The sequence below is a fragment of the Microtus oregoni genome, unplaced genomic scaffold (assembly GCF_018167655.1).
Source record: "Microtus oregoni isolate MIOR12 unplaced genomic scaffold, Mior012 000031F_ref0000149, whole genome shotgun sequence".
NCBI lineage: Eukaryota > Metazoa > Chordata > Mammalia > Rodentia > Cricetidae > Microtus > Microtus oregoni.
In genome coordinates this window covers 3,271,481-3,291,257 of record NW_024543090.1, presented here as the reverse complement: position 1 = coordinate 3,291,257, position 19,777 = coordinate 3,271,481, and the positions used below count along the sequence as shown (strand labels likewise).

The following is a 19,777-nucleotide window of genomic DNA, read 5'->3' as shown; positions in this document are numbered from 1 at the left end:
CCAAGACCATCAGAGTTTAGGGAGCCAGCCCAGGGTGGGGATAGTTCTCATTGTTCCCACAGAACAACTCTTCAGGGCAAGGACTGTCCTAGGACTGAAGAGTAGTTTGAACTGGCCCCAAATCCTGAAATTCACTGAAGGGAATTCTGGGGATGTTTGTGGTAATTTAGGAAGATTCTCTCTAAGGAAGCCAGCAACTTTGTTGTCTTTCTCTTAATTGAAACCATTCTTCGCCTGAAGCTCCATTGATGGGTGGACTCTGCGCCCTGTGTGCAAACGGCTTCATTTGCTGCAATTCGAGAACAGGATGCTGCTCACACTATCTTTTTGTTTTGTCTGCCTTTTCACTCCACTGGCCAGTCCACCCTGCTTCAAATATTCATTACACCCTCGCTGTCCAGATAGTAGAACAAAATGCCACTACCCTGCAGGCAAGAGAGAGCTACCAGGGTCCCTGGAGCATTGGAAGCGCTAGGCAGACAGAAACACAGACCTTGTCTAGAGGAAGATGGCTGAGTGGGAAATTAGAGATCCCGGATTTTAACGACTTCTTTGATGAAACACTCAGGTCTAGAGAGCGGAAGTGATGCTTCAGGTGCTCACAGTTTATCAGTAAGGAGTCGAGCACTGAGTTCCATGTCAAATGAATGCTTTCTCCGCTAAAGAGACGTTTATTTAGTGTCACGGTCTATGTCACCACTGGGGATGTAGAGATGAATGAGGCTAGCCTTCATGGGCCCACACTGGTTGGATGGGGCAAATTTCTTCCTGGTGTGATGTTCTTTATATAAAATATTTGGATTTCTCTAATTTGCCAGATCAACTCAGTCCTATCATCTACCCATCCACCCACCCATCCATCCATCCATCCATCCATCTGTGCTCTATGTATTTTTTCAGTTTTTCATTCATAATCTCTCACTGGCAGTTTGAATTGTTAGAAGCTACATATCGAGGGCCCGGGTCCTGGATCCTACTCAACTTGAACACTGGAGGTTGTTGGCTTTAATCAAGAATATAGTGATGGACCATAAATTAAATTGGCATAAACGCTACATTTACCTCTAGGCTTCTTTGAAGACACCTTACTCTCTGAGGCATCTTTGAGATATTGACCAATAGCTACCAAGCACTTTGCCGAAACTCAGACACTTTGCCAAGCACGTTAGCTGTGTTTCACCATTTCATCCCGAAAAGCACTCCATGTGGAAAGCATTGCCTTACTTTACTGACGAAAAGCCTGAGGCTTAAAGGTTAAAAAATATGACATACCCTTCACCCTGTCGCTAAGAGGAGGGCCCCACTTCAGGACAGCCATTTGTGGTCTGTTAAGAGCTTACACTCCATGGGTTAAATCCTGCCGTTTCCACGTACCAGGAGCTAAAGTAAAACTGGTACCCATATGAGAGTTACACTGCTGGGCCACTCTGGAACCCTGAATCGCCTTGGATTTCCGACTGAGCTCTACAAGGGACAGATAGCGCCATACCTGCCCCAATACTGTAAGCAGCTTATGATCCAGATGGAGCTCTTGCTCGCAGAGCTGGGGCTTTCGGTTGTCTTATAGTTACCTTCCAACTCTCTCTTGTCTATACCACAGAGTCCAGATTCTAGGCGCATGTCCTTTAGAACTCTGGAAGGCAAAGATGAATTCCAAATTTAATTCAGTCTGGAGATGGGTAAGGGGAGAGATTTCCTTTTGTCGAGTGTATTGTTTATATTTCTCATGGCTGTGACAGAAAGGGCGTTTAGGGAAAGAGACCTTCTTTTGGCTTGCGGTTAGAGTACAGTCCACTCTGACAGGGCAAGCATGTGGAGCTTGTGGTGTCTGGAGCATGCAGCTGGGACTCCTCACATTTGGGAAAACGAGGAATCAGGGCACAGGGAATTCTGGCATTTCTTTCACCCTTTGCATTCAGTCCTGAGCCCCAGCCCATGGGATGGTGCCAGCCAAAATCAGGATGGGCCTTCCTTCCTCATTGAAGGTCTCTGGAAAAACCTCCCAGACATCCCAGGAGCATGGTGTCTCCCAGGTGAATCCCAATCCAGGCAAGTTGACAACGGAGATTAGTCATCACTCCAGGTGTCAGATCCCACCCAAATCTAACAAACAAACAAACAAATTAAGAAGTCCACGGTTTCCTAGGAGACTGAACTTATGACCTCATGATTATTTGCCGTTGCAGCCCCACCATGGAGTCATACAAGGCCCTCTTTTGTTTTTTCTGTGGCACTATTGGTACCTAAAGCTGCCTCATTCATAGGTTGGTGGCTTATCTATCGGCTGTCTGTTTTCTCATGTACACTTTGATGGCAGGGATTTGTTTTTATCTCCTGCACTCAGGATCATAGCTGGCACATGCATCTATATTTTTATGGCTGGTCCTGTGAGTCAGCACCTTTCACCATACCCTTATTATAGGTATGTGCTTTGGAACGTACAGACTTCATCCCAAGTGGCAATTTGTTCTCACACGGAGCTTTCTAGAGCTCTCTGTAGTAAAAGAAGAGCCCTTTGGCAGGTGTGCTTCCTTGTCATATTGAATGCCCATTCACTTTAAGGGAAATCAACACATTTTCTTTTGACAAATTGATTGAGGGATTCTTTGTATCTTCCTGTGCTTCCAGGCCTGTGGGTCTTTGCATGAGCCATATTCCCTAATAGCGGGAAGTTATGTTTGGCCCACTCGGTGTGAACATGTAACAAGTGCTCAAGCTTCTTGTCCAAACCCTGTGGCTTGACTTGGATGTAAAAGCTTGTTAGAAATGAGTTCTGGGAGCTTGCCATTTGAGGCTGGCCTTGCTGTTACAAATACAGTTTCACGGGTTGGAAGCGCAGGAAGAGGTGGGAATTACAGCCTCTCAGTTTACTGGGTGACTGGAAAAGTCCTGATCCTGGGAGTCCTTTAGCCCATGTTTAAAACATCTCGGCCCAGAGAAGCCTCTGCGGCACGCGTTCTACAGTGTACACGCAGAGGTGTCTGAGGAATGAGCTGCAGACAGGCTGTATAAGCACAGACATCTTCACACACCCCCTCTCTACCTGTTCACTTTAGCACACAGTATAAAAAGAGAAAACGAGAAAAGGGAGATAGCCAATTGGAAATGTGACCTGATAATATCTGTGCCTTCAGCTTTGAAATTGGGGACCTAGAATTCTGCCTAGTTATTACAATACTTTGTTGTCGCAAATATATATTCTTATAGCTGTGTGACTTCACAGTTTGTTAATATACTTGAAAACAGTGAAAAAGTAAAGGCATAAATTTTGGTTTGAAATGGGGTCTTCCTCATAATAATTCCCAATTATGCTGGATAGTTTTATGTCAATTCGACACAGCTAGGGTTATTTGAGAGGCGGGAACCTCAATTGAGAAATACCTCCATAATATTAGTCTGTAGGGAAGCCCGGAGTTCGTTTTTAAATTAGTGATTGATGAGGGAGAGCCCAACCCATTGTGGGTGGGAGCTGATGACATCTGGCTTCCCTTAGTGGACTGTGCCCTGGGATATAGAAGCCAAATAAATCCTTTCTTCCCCATGTTGCTTTTGGTCATGGTGTTTTTTTATTCCAGCAATAGTAACCGTAACTAAGGCACCAACTTAGCCTCTGAACTTGCTCCAGCTTAATCCACCTTAAGTCAGTGTTGGTTACGAGGTGAACTACAGATAAAAGGCGACTTGCAGATAAGTGTTAAGGTTTATGGGCAACTCCGTTTTATTCCCAAGCTCATAGTCATTCAGGGAAAGCTTTTTGTGTAACGGGCAGAGGCTACTGGGGGTGGAACTCTGTAGCCGCTAGAGGATGTGCCATTGTTCTTCCTGTGAATTGAGACGACAGTGTGGAGGGAGGGGCTAAGAGCATCAGTAGCTGAATTAAGTGTGTTTTTTGGTTTTGGTTTGGTTTGGTTTTTGGATAGTGTCAGAGCAGAGGTGTTGGCCTGCTTACTGCTCCAGCCAAATAGAAATCCAGTCAGTTCAGAAAGAGTTTCCTTTTCATACAGGTCCCTAAAAGGCCCACCTTCTTTAGGCACAGACCTCTTAAGTTCCAGTGCGGTGCAGATTTCTGCATGAAATTATCCACCCTAAGGGGAGAAAGTAATAATTAGCTCCCCCCAACCACCAACTCTATTTGCACGGGCTTAGAATGTTGCGTCCATGGTCTCCAAACTGTCCAGGGAGGGACATGACCCCACTTCTCATCTGGAACTTCTGGACACCAAAGTGCAGCAGGGAGAGACATCCACACGTGGCTGCCATGAAACACAGGAAGGAGTCTGCTCAACTCCTAACGGTGCCACCTCGGGCAGATTGTTTAACTTCTCAGCCTCAGTTTTGTCACCCAAAACCTGCATGAAGACTTGTGATGGTCACAGCCCTTCCATGACTGCCGTGAGATGAGGTAGCCATTGGGCAGGGGTTACCAGATACACACCATGTGCCCCTTGCGTTAGCACGGCTGAGGAAGCCAGCCGAAAGCTTGGCTGGACTTAGTGCCAGAGTTCCCCAGCCTACTCTGCCCTACAGTTGGTTCGCATTTTAAATGTGAATCTCCTTGTCCCAAGGTGACAGCTGTCGTTTTCACAAACTGCTAGCGTGGCTTCGAGTTTTTGCCACTTTCGTAAGATGTGGGGGGTAGTTGTGTCTCACTTGCCTCGCAGATGAGGAAGGTCATTTATTTAACCTCCAGAGGCTGCTCAAAAAGTCACACGATGGAGAATCTTTAGGACATCCGGGCTTCCATGCCCCACAGAGTAGCAGCTCTAGGCAGTCTGGAAAATCTGACTCTCACTTGAAAAGAGGGTAAAAGAGACAGAAAAAGGAAAGAAAATCAAAATAGGAACTATCCTCAACTGTAGCTGTGCACTGTAGCCGAGCTTTGCAGGAACTGGCGATGGCCTTTCATGTCCCTCCTCTAGGTGACTCTATCTTGAAGGATAATAAGCCTTACTTCAGTTACTGAATCCTGAAATTTTGTCAGGCCCACTCTTAACGTAGTCACAGACATGGCAAAATATCCTGGAAGTTCTCATTTTGCTATTTCCTCTCTGCAAGGTCAATTCACGGGGTCTTTGTGGAGGACATTAAGTTGCAAGGTATTTTTATGTTTGATCCAAGGGGAGAAATACAAAAGTGATCCAATACCAGGCCTGTTATTTCTAAGGCATTTTTGCATGGTGTAGTTTACGTGGGACAGCCCATAAAACTGGAGCTCCAGGACCTTGAGTTCCACGCTCATTGTCTGTTTCCCCAGACATCATGTGGGGTGACCCACTTTCCTAGTATGCTTCATTTTAAGACTGACCAAATGGTGATTACCATTTAATGACTGGTCTTTACCACAGAGTTTTCAGACTGGCTTAGATATTTCCTTAGGGGATTTTGGGAGTGCCAGGGTCCCTGATGGGGTAGCCTGGGTACTGGACTGAGGATGAACAGCAGGTAGATTCAGGCTCTAGGTTTGTCTCAACGCACTCATTTTGCCTCTGCCTCAAGCAACTATATTTCTGTCTCACCTGTCTTGATTTTTACCAATGCATCATGGAGGTCAGGGGAAGAAGCTGAACACCACTACTATTCTCTATGACTGCTGTGGTCACCCCCTCCTTGGGCTGATGTCAACCCAAAGCAAGGGCAACAAAAACCAGTAGACCCAGGTGACCTGAGGCAACATCTATATGTTCATCAAACTTTCCCTACATCTCTCATTCCTTAAATTTTTCATCTGTAAAATGGGTGCATAGCACCTCCCCATCCAGACTTCACAGGACTGTTTTTGATATGCATATTTGGTGAGATAAATTCCAACATGACAAGAAGATAAAGGTCTCAAGTACTTTGATACATTCTGTTCTGCAGAGAGTAACACCAAAACATGTCTTCACTCCTGTAAGAATTTTGAAAACATTTCTGAGATTTGAGGGTGTCTCAGGTGTACACACCCATACTCTGAGCCTTTTTATCTTGCAAGCCCCAAGGATATTCTAATTTTCATGCTATCTATTTTATTTAGATTTGAGATTTCCAATGATTATACTATTTAGTTAGTATTTATAATGTATATTCTTCTTTTAAAAGGCTTTCCAATTGGCCTGTAGTTGTTGTACCTGTTGCTGGATTACATAAAGCCATTTTCATAAAAATATATACAAGGTCTTTTGAGCATATTCTTATCTTATCCCAGGAGGGAGGAAGACTAGATGTATCCCTTGCTGCTGTTGTGAGTTTTTCAAGGTCACACAGCTTGTAATGAGCAGAATTTGGATGCTCCCAGATGGAGGTTCTGACATATCACCAAGTCAGGACTCTACTGCTCTCTTCTGAAGTGCAGATACAAGCAAGTTACAGCTAAGGCGCCTCTCCTGAGCTACCCTTCTCTAAAAGTGCTGCTTCTAGACTTGAGCACAAACTATACTCTAATTAGATGATGTAGAAGCAATTACGGCTGCCCAGAAAAAATGTAATTGCAAGACAAAGTGGAGCTATCATTTTTTTTTCTTTTCCTAACTGCAGCAGGAAAAACCCTGTGTGGGTTTCTGATGCTTTGTCAGTTCGCTTACCACATCCTGGGTTTGTGCGAGTCAATCTGCTAAATCAATAAGATCCAAAAGAGAAAAAAACAAAGGTGTTGGGGCCAATGGACTTCCTGGTTGCCATGACAACATATAAGGGTATGCACTGTGGTTTCTTGCTTTCATTTATCTTCCTGGAGGCTTGTTCCCCAAGGACGACTGGCTTTACAGAGCTCTTATGTAGTGAGGTAATACCAAGGGGCAAGCACCCTGTTGGACCTAAGAGGAGGGGTGGGAGTTTCGGCAGGCTCTCACTGCCATGTCCCCAACACTGAAGCAAGAGGCAAGAAGAAGGTTTCTCCCTAAATTCTGAAAACTACTCAAGTTATTTCTAGACAACGCAATGGCTTCGCTGTTTGGAGGACTTGGCAGAAGTCACCAGGGTGACAGCTTCTGAGAGGGTTGTCTTTCATAGAGGTCCATTGACTCATGATGAACTCCTTGTTCCTTCGATGTCAGGGTGTTCAGTCAGGCCCCCAGACATTGGGGTGCCTTTCCTCTCTAAGTGCCAAAAGATGAATAGCTAGCTCAAGTAAAAGCACCCCAGGACAAGTTCTGGAGGAAATTCCCTCTCTCAGTATGATTGTGCGTGACTGTTTTCTCTCCTCATTAAACCCTCACCCGCCTTGGGGGCAATTCCCGGAGAGACTGAGTCACTAGGAACCCATGGTCTGCCAGTGGCCAGCCAAAGGCAGTCCAGCTACTGACAAGGTCTTTAGCCTCGTTTGGAAGTGGATGTTGAACAATATGCTCTTTCATTAGGCGCCCATCACATGGGAGTCAGACGATGGGACGAGTGTGGGGACCATGGGAAGGCTGCCAGCCCTATTCTGCACCAGCAGGTCTGGTGAAGCAGGGCTACACAGCTTGAAAGGCTCCCAGATGGAAGCTCTGGGCTTCCAAGACATCAAATGGGTGGAAAGAGGAATGACTTCTTCATGATGTGCCTCGGGATGATGCTTCATGACCATGAGTTAGGGATTTATTGGGAACAACTCGCTCATACCTTTGATGACAAACACTATGAGGCAGGATCACGTTAGCAGAAGTCAGGATTCTGCAGTTAGTGTCCCCCGAGGTTGTCCTGGCCTCATAACGGGCTGAGAACCATGCTCAGTCACTCTAGACTTCAGTTGTTCTTTCCTCCCTGATAATTGGTTTAAGGCTCTGCACTGTCCTACCCTGCTCATGGATGATCTAATTACCAGGGTTTTTTTTTTTCTAAACTTGGCACTTTCCCTCCCTGCTTCTGACCAGAATGGGCTCATGAATTGCATCATCTTCTGTGCGAGATGTAGGCTCTGCAAACCCGAGGGCAGTAGCTGAGCCTTGGCTTTTAAATAACGAGCACTGGGAAAGTGAAGACCATGTGACGGGCTCACCAGTTCTTCGGGCTGCCACTCACTGCCCAGAAGGGTGGCTGTCTCCTAGGTGCACTGTCCTGTTGAGGACCGTCAATCCAGGGTGTCAGCTGGATCCAGCTGGATCAGTCTAGAGTGTCTACTTGGTCAGTGTAGACCTTTGGGATGGCTTGTAGCCTTCTCAGAAGGTCACAAGCATACTTTGCTGTGGTGGGCCCAGCTGTGAGCCAATCCTGAATGCCCGCTCTTCTCACTAGCTCTGCCTAGCCATGGCTGGAGCACTTGGACAGAAAACTCAAACTGCTGCTGGGACCGGACTGTTCCAGTTCCCAAGAGTATCATAGGAAGAGGAAAGGGGAGAGAGAGGTGGCCAGCTCAGGACGTCTTCCTTGGGAGTGGGTAGCAGTTCCAATAGCAAGGGGCTTGAACCCCTGGGGTGAAGGTCTTACCCTTCCTGCCAGAGTGAAGGAGACTCTCATCGTAGAATCACCTCCAGTAAGCCTTAGTTTCCTCTCTAGAACTTGTTTAATGGTTACCTCTCCATGCTTTAAAACGCACGTGGACAGCCAATGAGATTCTGATGGTGTTTGAACCTTTTCCATGCCTAGCTACCGTTTAACACTGTAACAGGATCAGCCTGACTATTCAGCCTGTGCCTGCCCCTATCAGTTCCTTAAGACATCTCAATGTATTAGTCAATTCAGATGTAAAACGAGGTTAATAAAGTAGTCCATTACATAGGATTTTTATGAGAATAAAATGAATTATTATCTGTAAAGTCCTAAAAAATAAACATTACCAGGAATAGGAGCTGTCCTTGCTTACTGGTTTTCTCACAATCCGTGATAAGTGGACTGTGGAAATTGGGCAAGTCACCGAGCTGCAGGAACTGGCCTGCCTTCTAATTCTACTATCGCTAAGACAGCAAGTTCTCTTCACACACAGCCTCCTGTGAGCCAAATCAACAGTAAAATACTGAATTATGACTCAGAACTCATGGGGAGATGACAGGAAGAGGATAGGCATGTAGTTGGTTCATGCAGGCAAGCTAGAATTCTTTTGGGGTCATCTAGAGAAGAGATTTGAACAGCTACCCACCTCTATTGGGCACAATATGTTTGTGAGTGTCTTCTGGTGGTCTTCATGTGGGATATACGGCTGTCCACTTTTAGGAGGTCTAGCTTTATAAATGGTTGCCTAAACCTGTGTGGATATGAATATATCGTACCCATGGCAGAGATGCTGACTTCATTGTGTAGACAGATAAAGCCAGTTACAAAAACACAGTCTTTGGAAACAGTTTCTGTCTTGAAAAACAGCAAGCATTCATAGAAACAAAGCTCCGAGTTCAACCATTCTAGTGGCCAGTAGAGAATTCTCGGCAAAGCCTGGATGCTGGCCCTTAGCAGATCTACCCCAGAGTCTACCTGCCTCCTAGAGCAGGAGCCACCCCCACTTACCTCTCAAGCAAGTTTGGGAAGAAGCACATAATGGAAACTTAAGTGGAAATTACACAGTGGCTCCCTTTCAGATGGCGTTATGATTTTCTCCCACTTAGGAAATGACTGGGTATAAAAAGACCCATCTCTCCCTTACTCTACAGTGTAAGCAAAGTGTTAGATCACTAGGGTGATGTCCCTAATGGACTCTGTCTTTCTCGATCCAACAGGCTCAAGGAAACTAAAGATAAGGGAGATGTGCCTGCCATAGGTCAGTTGTGGCTTTTCTGAGAGTGACTTTTAATCTAGTCTACATCAGGCTCCAAGTCTGACCCTTCTATGGGGACAACTTTGGTCACCACTTTGTACTTTAGTTTCTTCATGTCTGAAATGGATTTCTCAGACTCTTCCCCAGGAATGAGTACCCTAATTGGTTATCTAATATTAAGTGGTCAGCCCTGAAATCATATACTTACAAGTAACATTAAAAGGATATATATATATATATATATATATATATATATATATAGAGAGAGAGAGAGAGAGAGAGAGACAGAGACAGAGACAGAGACAGAGACAGAGACAGAGTGTGTTAAAAGGCCTTGAGAAGGAGCAAGGATGACATGGGAGAGTTTGGGGAGATGTATAGAAGTAAGGGGGAAATTACATAATTATATTTTAATTTCAAAACAATACAATTTTTGAAAACGACTTTGCCACTGTGTTGGCGAAGTTTCTAAGCAGTTAACAAGAGTGCGATACTCACAGCTTTAGTTATTAGAAGCTCCATTTTTGCCCAGTTTCATTTAGTGAGTCCTGCAGGTTGTTGCTGTGATCACTTCAGGAAGGCTGAACATGAAGAGAAGTTTAGCAGCTACTGAGTCCTGCCACCTGCAAAGTGGCAAATGTTGGGAAGATGGAAACTAGGCTAAGCTATTGCATTTCCCATGTGCCCATGGAGACTGATGCGGTCTCTTTTTCTGGTCTTTCTGAGGAGGACATGCAAACCAGACTCTTGAATGATGGGCCTGGGGACGCCCCTGCCCTGCTCACAACCTGCTTTAACTAATACTCTAAAGGAGCAGTGTGATGTAGCCTCTGTCTACATCCTTCCCTGAGCCCATTCTGTCTCTCAAAGGGAGGGGCTTTTAGCAGTTCAAGTCACTCAGATAAAAGGGATGTACTGGAGACCAGAGGGCTCAGCTGGAAGCATTGTTAATGGATCATCATAAGGAAGGGCTTGTTTGAGAGGTGCGGTTGCCATTTAATATTAGTTCCTTCATGTGCACGTGTATGGCATGTGTGTTCCCTTACATGTGAATGTATGCATATGGGTGCACATGTGTAGGTGTTCAGGTGCTTGCCCACGTGTGGAGGACAGAAGACAACATATCTCTCACTACTGAGAAGCTGTTCACCTTTCTTTTTTCTTTGAGACAGCGTCTCTCCCTGACCTGGTGCTCACCTTGACTGGTAGGCAAGCTTTCCAGTAAGGCCTGGGCGTCAGCCTGTGTCTGATTCCCCAGTACTGGTTTCCAAGAGCACACCACCCAGCTGTCTTTCTTACAGGGCCTCATGCCTGGCTCAGCAAGTTTTATATGGATTGAGTTATCTTCCCAGCTCTAATGTTTGCCTCGCATGTCAGAGTGACTCCAAGATCCCAGAGGCTTTTGTTTGAGGACCCAACTGCAAATAGAGATTCTGAGGTTCTTCTTCCCTGCTTGGAGCTTGGCCCATCACTACCTGAGCTCTGCTAGAGATGTTCTGTGGTCCATGCTACTTCTATCTCACCTTGCTCTAATGATGCTGCAAAATAGTGTTGGCTATGCATTTTCAGGATAAGGAAGCTAGGGGAGTTACCTATCCTGCCAGGAGAAGAAGGTCTTAGGAGCCGAGTCCGGGTGGGTTTGAATATCTGTCCTACCACTGCAGCTCCTTGGCCTCAGGCATGTTTGTATAGTTTCTTTGCTCCATGCCTCAGTTTTTCTATCTGGAGAGTGATGATTAATATTACCCTAGAGTTGCTTTAAGGAGATAATTAGTTAACACTTGTAAAATGCTTATAAAAGTGCCTGACAGGTCCAGAAGAATTCACTACTGCTATTGTGCTTGGTAATATTAATACCCTTTGGGGTAAAAAAAATAGGCTCTATATAAATATAAGGAAAAGAGTTAGGATGTCTTCATAAATTGCTAGGGCTTAGGTGATACACAGACCTGAGGGTTTGGCCCATTTGAAGTGATCCAAAGCCGGGGGACTGATTTTCAACAACTCACGTGACAGTTGATCTGGAAGTCTGGGGCACCATCCTTGTGATTCTTAATGGTCCAGGTACCATTGGGATGAGGAGCAGGATTCCTCCTCACAAGATTAAAACAAACAGAAACTCGTACTTTATATTTCCTGAGAAAGTCTCACTCGCCCAGTAACCGTTTCAGATGCCTGTAGCATGTTGGGCTAAGTTAGAAAGATGAAGGCTGAGTTTCTCTGTCTTGTACCGTCCTTGATGGCCCTCACACACATACACAGGCAGTTTCAGGCACACTTACTGAATAACCATCCTTTGTGGACACACTGTCTCTACAATAACACAGGTTACTGCCCATGGAACTCAAGGGATTTTACTCAAAAGTCTCCGCTTGCTTTGGTTTCTCTTGCATTTGCATATCCCGTTGGCCAGGTGGCAAGCTAGAATCGATTTTCATAAGAAAGAAACTGCTGCTCATCTCCAGACCATTGTCCAAGCCTCAGCCTTTATTTTTAACCTTGGAGTTGACAACAGCCACCTGGGCCAGGAGCAGGCAGGTGGCATCTGACTGAAGTCACCCCAGCAGCCTCACCTGCAAGAAGCCCATTGAGACACTTCTCTCTCCTTTTGTATGTGGGATCAGGAGAGGCCTGGAAGGGCTGTCTCCCTGAGTGACAGGGTCCCTTTGTGAAATTGGCCAGCTGAGACTGAGCTGCAAATGTCAGTAAAAACAAACAGCGTTTCAAAGGGAGCTTGTGCGTTTCCTTCCGGTGTGTGCGCATTGCTTCATCAGCCAAGAGCTGCATGAGTGGCTTCGGCGAGCGCTGGGCCCCTGAGATAAGGAATTAGCTGCACAGAGCATCTTTCCTTCACTGCAACTGCCTCCCTGCAGGGTTTCGTGGGCTTTGTTTCTGTTTTGAAAGTAGCTGCTTGCTGGTGACACAAACCAAGGCAAAGAAACGAACTTGCATGGCTGGGCCTTCTCCAGGATGACTTCTCATTTCTTTGTTTTGCATCTGTCTGACACTGCCTTGTCGTGTTTGGAACCTGCTTCCTGCTCTAGGAGAAGGCAGCTGGCACCTGTAATAACCATACTTCATAATAATGGGCCCTCTTTTGTCATCATGAAGCAGTGGTTTAGGTGAGTCTCTCCCCTGTTTTAAACATGAAGAACGTTGGGCACATGAAAAACTGCTTCAAACCCCTCTTTGAGGGAGGTCAACCCATCTGAGAGGAGTTACTACTTCAGCCATCTCAAAGCTGCAGACCTGTGGAAGTTACTTCATTCCTTCCCAGATTCTGATTCTTAGCGTTCAAGTATATAAGCAGAGCTTACTTTTTAGGGTACTGGTGACAATTATGCAACACAGAACCCCAAAGATTCAAGATTACCAAAGGACAGTTCAGGGGGGTTAAAACCTCCTCTCCCACCAGAGCCCACTCCAAAATGTAGAACAAACTTTGCTTCAGGAAGAGCCTGTGGTTCTAGAGAGAAATGGTCCAGTCACTTTCTTCAGCAATTCCCTTCTCCAGCTTCAAATTTTTGTTGGAAGGTGATTTGAACTTTGGAGAGTCCAGATCTGGCCTCTCTGTGACTCCAGACCTGGGTTTTAAATCCTAGCCTGGTATCTCGGGCACTGCTGAGAGAAAACGTGGTGGGATGATAATTCAGAAGAAAAGGGAACTTATTCGTGTGGCTCTAACGACAGAGTGTTCCACACAGGAAAGAAGGCAGGTGTGTGGTCTCAGGTCTGGAGGAGCTCAGAGTGCCTGATGGAATCGAGAGGGGGGATCTCTGGGGTTGGAGCAGTGCCAGCAGCTCCCAGGCTGGAGAGGGAGGGAGGCCGCAGCCTGATGGCATTGCTCTTGACGAGAAGGAAGTTTGCTCTGGGTGCAGCTGAGTATATAGTGTTAGAAGTGATAAGGTAAGGAGCAGCACCAGTATAAGAATAAGTGTGGAGCTAAGCACAGAACTGTATATGCAATACTATTATGTGTGTGTGTAGTTTTCTTAGTAGCTGACATGTGTTCCTTCATAACTCCCCTGGATTTGGTCAGTTTCTCATGAGTTCTTCGTTGATGGAGATTCTTTAAGGATGGGGGTCCTTTATGCTGCCAGGTCTCAGATTTAAGCTTGATGTATCTTTGGAAAGCCAGAGTGAGTTCTGAAGGCTGCATCAGTAGAGATGTCTATTTGGATTTTTGTTGATGTTGTTGAGGTAAGGGTACACTGTAGCTGTGGTTGACCTGTATCTCACAGGTAGCCCAGGCTGACCTTGACCTTAGGTGATGCTCTTACCTCAGCTTCCCAAGTGCTGGGATTTCAAGCATGAGATGCCATGGGCAGTCTTCGGGTATGCATGTGTGTGTGTGTGTGTGTGTGTTCACGTTTATAGGCCTGTTCACACGTGTGCACATGCACATTGAGGCAAGACACAAGGTCTCTCATCGGCCCTGAACTCACCAAGAAGTCTAAGCCGCCTGGGCAGTGAGCCCAAGGGATCTACCTGTCACATCCAGCCCTAGCATTGCAAATGCTGGCCACAATAGCCAGCCTGTTATATGTGGATTTCGGGGGATTAAACTCAGGTTCTCATGCTTGCAAGGCAAGCACTTTGCTGGCTGAGCCATCACCCCAACCTGCTGTTTGACTTTCTTTTTTCTTGTTTGTCTCTTTTATGTCTTCACTTATAAGCACTTCTTACCATTGATCTAGTTTTGTGCAAACTTTTTTTGCAGAAGAGTCTAACATTTCCATTTCCGTTTGATCCCACAGACTTGAATATAACCTGCCGCTTTGCAGGTGTATTCCATGTGGAGAAAAATGGCCGCTACAGCATCTCACGGACTGAGGCAGAAGACCTCTGCCAGGCTTTCAACAGCACCCTGCCCACCATGGAGCAGATGCTGAAGGCTCTGGATTCAGGGTTTGAAACTTGCAGGTAAGAGACCAGCACTCTCTCTGGCGACAGTCCACTGGGGAGGGGCAGGGCTTACAGCTGGAAGTCTCCTTCCTGACAGTTGAATGGGTTCTTGCCTAAAGAGGTAGCCCTAACTATTAATTTGACCAAGACAGCCTAATCCGGTATGACAACTGGAATTTCAAATCAGCTTAAGAAGACACCTTGGTGAATCATGCGCTCGCTCGTGGGGGAGGGGAGTCAGGGTCAGCCATTAGGGTCATATCAGTTGCAAGCCTCTTGCCTAATGTGCTCCTGTAGCACTCCTCTGGCTTTGAAGAAACATTCAGCATCATTGTCGGAACCACAAGAAAACGCGAGCCAAATAACAGTGTTTAAAATAAATAGGTAGCTGGCAGAGTCTTGGCTGTGCAGACTTGACACAAGGCACGTTCTTCAAACCCCCCTCTCGGAGCTTTTAGGCTGTCTTCTGTGTTGCTATGATTTGACAACGTAAGTAAAAGGATATGGAAGTTTTAAAGCTAGACTACATTAGAATAAGCTGTTATCAGAAGCCTTGAGACGTTTTCTTCAAGGTACCCAAGGCCCCAGAGGACCTTCCTCAAATCATTTTGTTCCACAATAATCGTAAGAGGCAGGGGTGGCCTATGCATTTTTTTGTTTTTGTGGCCAGTGGCATGTGTGAATGGGATCTTGGTGACGCCCTCAGTCAAGTGGTTGGTGTGGTTTGATTTCACTAGAAGATCTAGGTAATCTTCATATGTGCTCTAAATCCCCACCTCAGTCTCCAGCTTAAGCAGTGTGGTTCTCTTGGCTCTCCAGTGGTCACGCACGTGCACACACATGCAAACAGAATGCTTTTAGAAAGTCTAGCTGCAGCCCTCTTCAAGGAAGCTGTCAAATGGAAGCGAATTTCGTCTATCCCTGGCTCTTAGTACCGACTCAGGCACGTACATCTTGAATGGTCCCTGAGACTCTTGCTCTGTCTAATACAGTAACTATTAACCACACGTGGTGAGTTACATTTAAGTTCATTAAAATTAGGTTATATGAAAATGAATTCTTTGATGGCGCTAGCTATGTTTCACTTACCTGGTAGCTGCCCTATCAAATGTCGCAGATTATATAGAGAACGTTTTCATTGTTTTGAGCAGCGCCAGCTGGACATCTGTCTCGAAGGGTTCAGAGCTAAGTCTAGGAGAATGGTAAAGGATGAATGACAGGTCTGGAGCTACAGAACCTGACCCATGACCTTCGTGAAAGACGGCTGGTTAGCAAAAACCGTCTATTCAAGCCTCAAGGCTATATTTTAAAATGAGGCCCTGATTAGGTCACAGGGCTGAGAAAGTGCTTTCAGAAAGCTGGCCTGATTGTGGAACGCAGTTAAGACGTACTTGTGAAACACAACGACTTCTCATTTGTTGAGAGCCGGAGGAATGAGTACAGAGTCCTGAGCTGATGGGAACATCCTTAAACTTCTCTGTTTATTGGTAAGACTTTTTATAGATGAAGCAACAGAGCCTTAAAGCTTGTCATGGATCACACTGATTGTAGGTAGAGGAGTCTCAGTTTGGTTGTGATCAGTCTGAGTGTAATGACTAAGCCCTCACAAAGGATAAGTAAGGGGGAGGATGCAAGGACTGGCTAAATATGTCTTTTCTCTGTTGGTGGAAGTTTCCTCTCTCAGAGCTGTTTGATCCCAAATACCCAGCAACTGCTTCCCAAATTACCACACAGAGGCTTAGTATTATTTATAAATGTTCGACCAATAGCTCAGGCTTATTGTTATTAACTAGCTCTCACACTTAAAGCTAACCCATATTCCTTACTTACACTCTACCATGTGGTGGTACCTTTTCTCAGGACTATGTGCTCATCTTTCTCTCTGTGTGTCTGCTGGAGTCTCCTGACTCTTTACCCTTCTCCTTCCCATTATCTTTAGTTTGGTTGTTCCGCCTATACTTCCTTCCTGGCTATTGGCCAATCAGCATTTTATTAAACCAGTTTGAGTAACCAATCTTACAGCGTACAAGAGGACTGTCCTCCTTATGGACAGTCACTCATTCACGCCATGTACATGTATAGAAATGCCCCAACTCATGTATAGTACATGCATATAAAACTGTCATGTGGTGAAAATTCACAATAACTCACCAAGAGAATATAAGAATGTATTCAATTCTGGAATATCTATTTTGTATATGTATAATATATGTATGGCATATATATGTATTATTCATACATATTTGTCAATATGATGCAGGAGGGCAGGATGAAGAGTAGTTTCCTTGTGGAGTATTATTTAGAAAAAATATGAAGATAAACTTCTGCTGCAGAAATCTGTCAAATCTGTCATTGTATCCATACTGGTATTAAGTGTTTCAAAACTCAATTTCATAATTTCCCTCAGGTAGCTATGGAATCAGATATCTGCCAAAAATCAGAAGGCATAGTCTCACAGGCTGGGACAAAGCCTCAGCAGGGACTTCTGTCTTGTCTGCCCCACCCTGATTAGGGACAACGCTCAGGTCCATGAGAATTTCTTGCTATTTAATTGTGTGCCCTCCCACCTCCAGGCTAAGAAGACTTTGGGGAAATCAGCCTGTAGGTTTGGAAGAGGAATTCGTCATTCAGCTCCCATTGCAACACCGACATAATGAGAGACTTTGAGCTTAGGAGCTTCCAAGTCACTCTCATTTCCATGTGTCTTGCTGGGTGCTGCAGGCTGTGCTGTTGCCCAAACAGTAGGAGTTAAAAGAAGGCTCATTTTAGCTTGCATTGTACTTCTCACACCCTGCCAAATTTAGCATCTCCCTCTTTGTTCTTTTGCCGTCACCCCACCTCTTTCCTCTTGAGCAGCATTTTCTCCACCCACATGCCATGTTTTGAGGCATTTCGTGTTCATGTTAGATGGCCACTGGGATGGTGGTGACGTGCACTATGTCTGAAGAGGCCTCCAGCCCCAGCAGACTCCCAGAAACACCCAGATAGGTGTAGGAGCGGATGGTGTGTGGCTTGAAGAACTTTGTTAAGTGACCCACTGTCATTTGCTGCCCTAATTGCTACTCCTCTCGGTTCAGTGATGGCCAATTTGTCTCCACAGGTCTGGGTGGCTCACAAAGTCAGCACAGGAGCCAGGCTTCATGTTGGCCATAGTAAGGAGTGAGGGGCTCAAGGGAGAAGCGGAGGACAAGAAAGGAGGGACAAAATAAGACAGCTCTAGATTTGCAGACTGAAAGGAGGACCAACCCACTTGCCACCTTAGGGGATTGACTCATTTTATGTCATTTTTGGAAAGTATAAAGTTAATTCACCGTCAAATCTCCTAGTGTAGTTTTTTCTTCTGGAACCCAGGCTTCCTGATGCCTTTAATAACATTGCTGGCCATAAATTTTATATGGAGCGATTTTGTTTATTCATGAATCTTTTTGGTTAAAAACAAGAATGATCAAAGTTCCCAGTTTTTTAAATGAACTCTCTTTGCCTCTGTCAGCTTTGACCATCTTTACTTTCCTGTGCTGGTGATTTTGGATTTTATGGAACTCGGTTATTTGGACCCTTAGCATCCTTGGGGTTAATACGTGGAGGTGTTGTGCACATTAAATGTCATTTGATGGGATATTATGAAATGAGATCCTGGCCATGCAGGTTAATAATTTCATGTTTTTCCTTGGCAGGTATGGATTCATACAAGACAATGTGGTGATCCCGAGGATCACCCCCAATGCCATCTGCGCAGCTAACAACACAGGAGTGTATATCCTCCAGTCCAATACTTCCCACTACGACACATATTGCTTCAATGCCTCAGGTGGGTTCTAAGTGCATGGTCTTTGGGCTGCCTGTGGGAGCATGGTTGGCTGACTGTAGTTCAGTCAAAGCATGGGTGGAGCTTCCTGAAACTTCCACTAAAAAGGAGTCTCTACAACAGAAGGAAGAGCTAGACTCTAGTATCCATGGTACTAACATGCCAGGCTTGGGAAGCTGATGATAAATAATTAAATATCAATTCTTTGACACAAGGTTGGAGAGTGCTAAAGAAAAAAGACACCATAGGAAGGCCCAAACTCAGGGGATGCTTGTCATTTGAGAGGTGAACAGGGAGGGCACATCCGAAGAAGTGCTTTGGAGAGCCACAGTCAAGGGAGTGGAGCTCTTGGCAGATGAGAAGGCCATGTGATGTGGGCACAAGAGCGTCTTAACTCCACTGAACAAATACCAGGGAATACAAGGTGGCATAAGCCCAGTCAGAGGATAGAGCTACAGGTAAAGAAGTTATACAGGTTTAGCAGAGGGGTGACCAGCGCCTCCAGTGGGTTGAGAATTCGAAGCAATTTCTGCAGAAAAGTGGTGCCCATCTATTGATCATTTAGAGGTGCAAGCTAAATGACTGAGAATATTATTATAAATGGAGCTAGTGAAAAAGCAAAGAGGATATGATAGCATTGGCCTTCTTGAAAAGGTTCCTTACTCAGTGATTGAGGCCACCAGGAGTAAGAAAGCTAAATGAAAACCAAGATGCTGGGCTCCCTCCTTTGTCTATGAAAACTTTCCCAGCCGTGAGCTTAGAAGTCATGCTTACAAGTCTGTTCAAGCCATCACACACACACACACACACACACACACACACACACACACACACACAATCAAAGAATTCTGTGCACTATACATTATTCAAAGTCTTTTGAGACGAACTGAAACCATAAATGCCAACCATCAAAAGTCTCAGTTTTCAAACTGTATCTTCTAGTTCTCTGAAGGTTGAAACTATATGTTAGGGAAGGAAAAACTTTGAGGTGAATTTGTCATATCTTCCAGGACTGTAAATTTTCCTCAGACATCGAAGGAAGATGTTAAAAGGGCTGGAAAGTGGCTAGAACGTTACCCCCATAAGACCATAGCTGGTATAACACCATGGGGGGGGTATAAAAACTGTGTGGGCTTTTAAGGTAACGGGGCATGGAGGGCAGTGGGAGATTACATCAGTGTCCTTAGACTGCCAGTGTGCCCGTGCCACCTACCCATTGTTTCACAAGCACTGAGGAACAATCTAGAGTTTGGGGGAAGGAGGTGTGTTGAAGCCAAGTAATTGAAATACAGTATATGAACCCAGTGAATTTTTCCAAGTACATATGGGACATGGATACACACACAAGACATGGCGAAAAATCACAGCAAGTCTACCTCTCTCTATCCTATGAACAAAGAACACACATGGAGTTGGATCAAAATGAG

At 45.3% G+C, this 19,777-nt stretch overlaps 1 protein-coding gene across 5 annotated transcripts in view; it reads left to right on the top strand.

The window, feature by feature from the left end:
- Cd44 (CD44 molecule (Indian blood group)) overlaps positions 1–19,777 on the top strand; it is an 81,333-nt gene that overhangs the window by 18,375 nt on the left and 43,181 nt on the right. For all 5 annotated transcript variants that reach the window (XM_041678850.1, XM_041678849.1, XM_041678847.1 and 2 more), the window contains exons 2-3: positions 14,398–14,563; positions 18,220–18,353. In XM_041678850.1, coding sequence (XP_041534784.1) covers positions 14,398–14,563; positions 18,220–18,353 — 300 coding nt within the window. The remainder of the gene's footprint in view (positions 1–14,397; positions 14,564–18,219; positions 18,354–19,777) is intronic.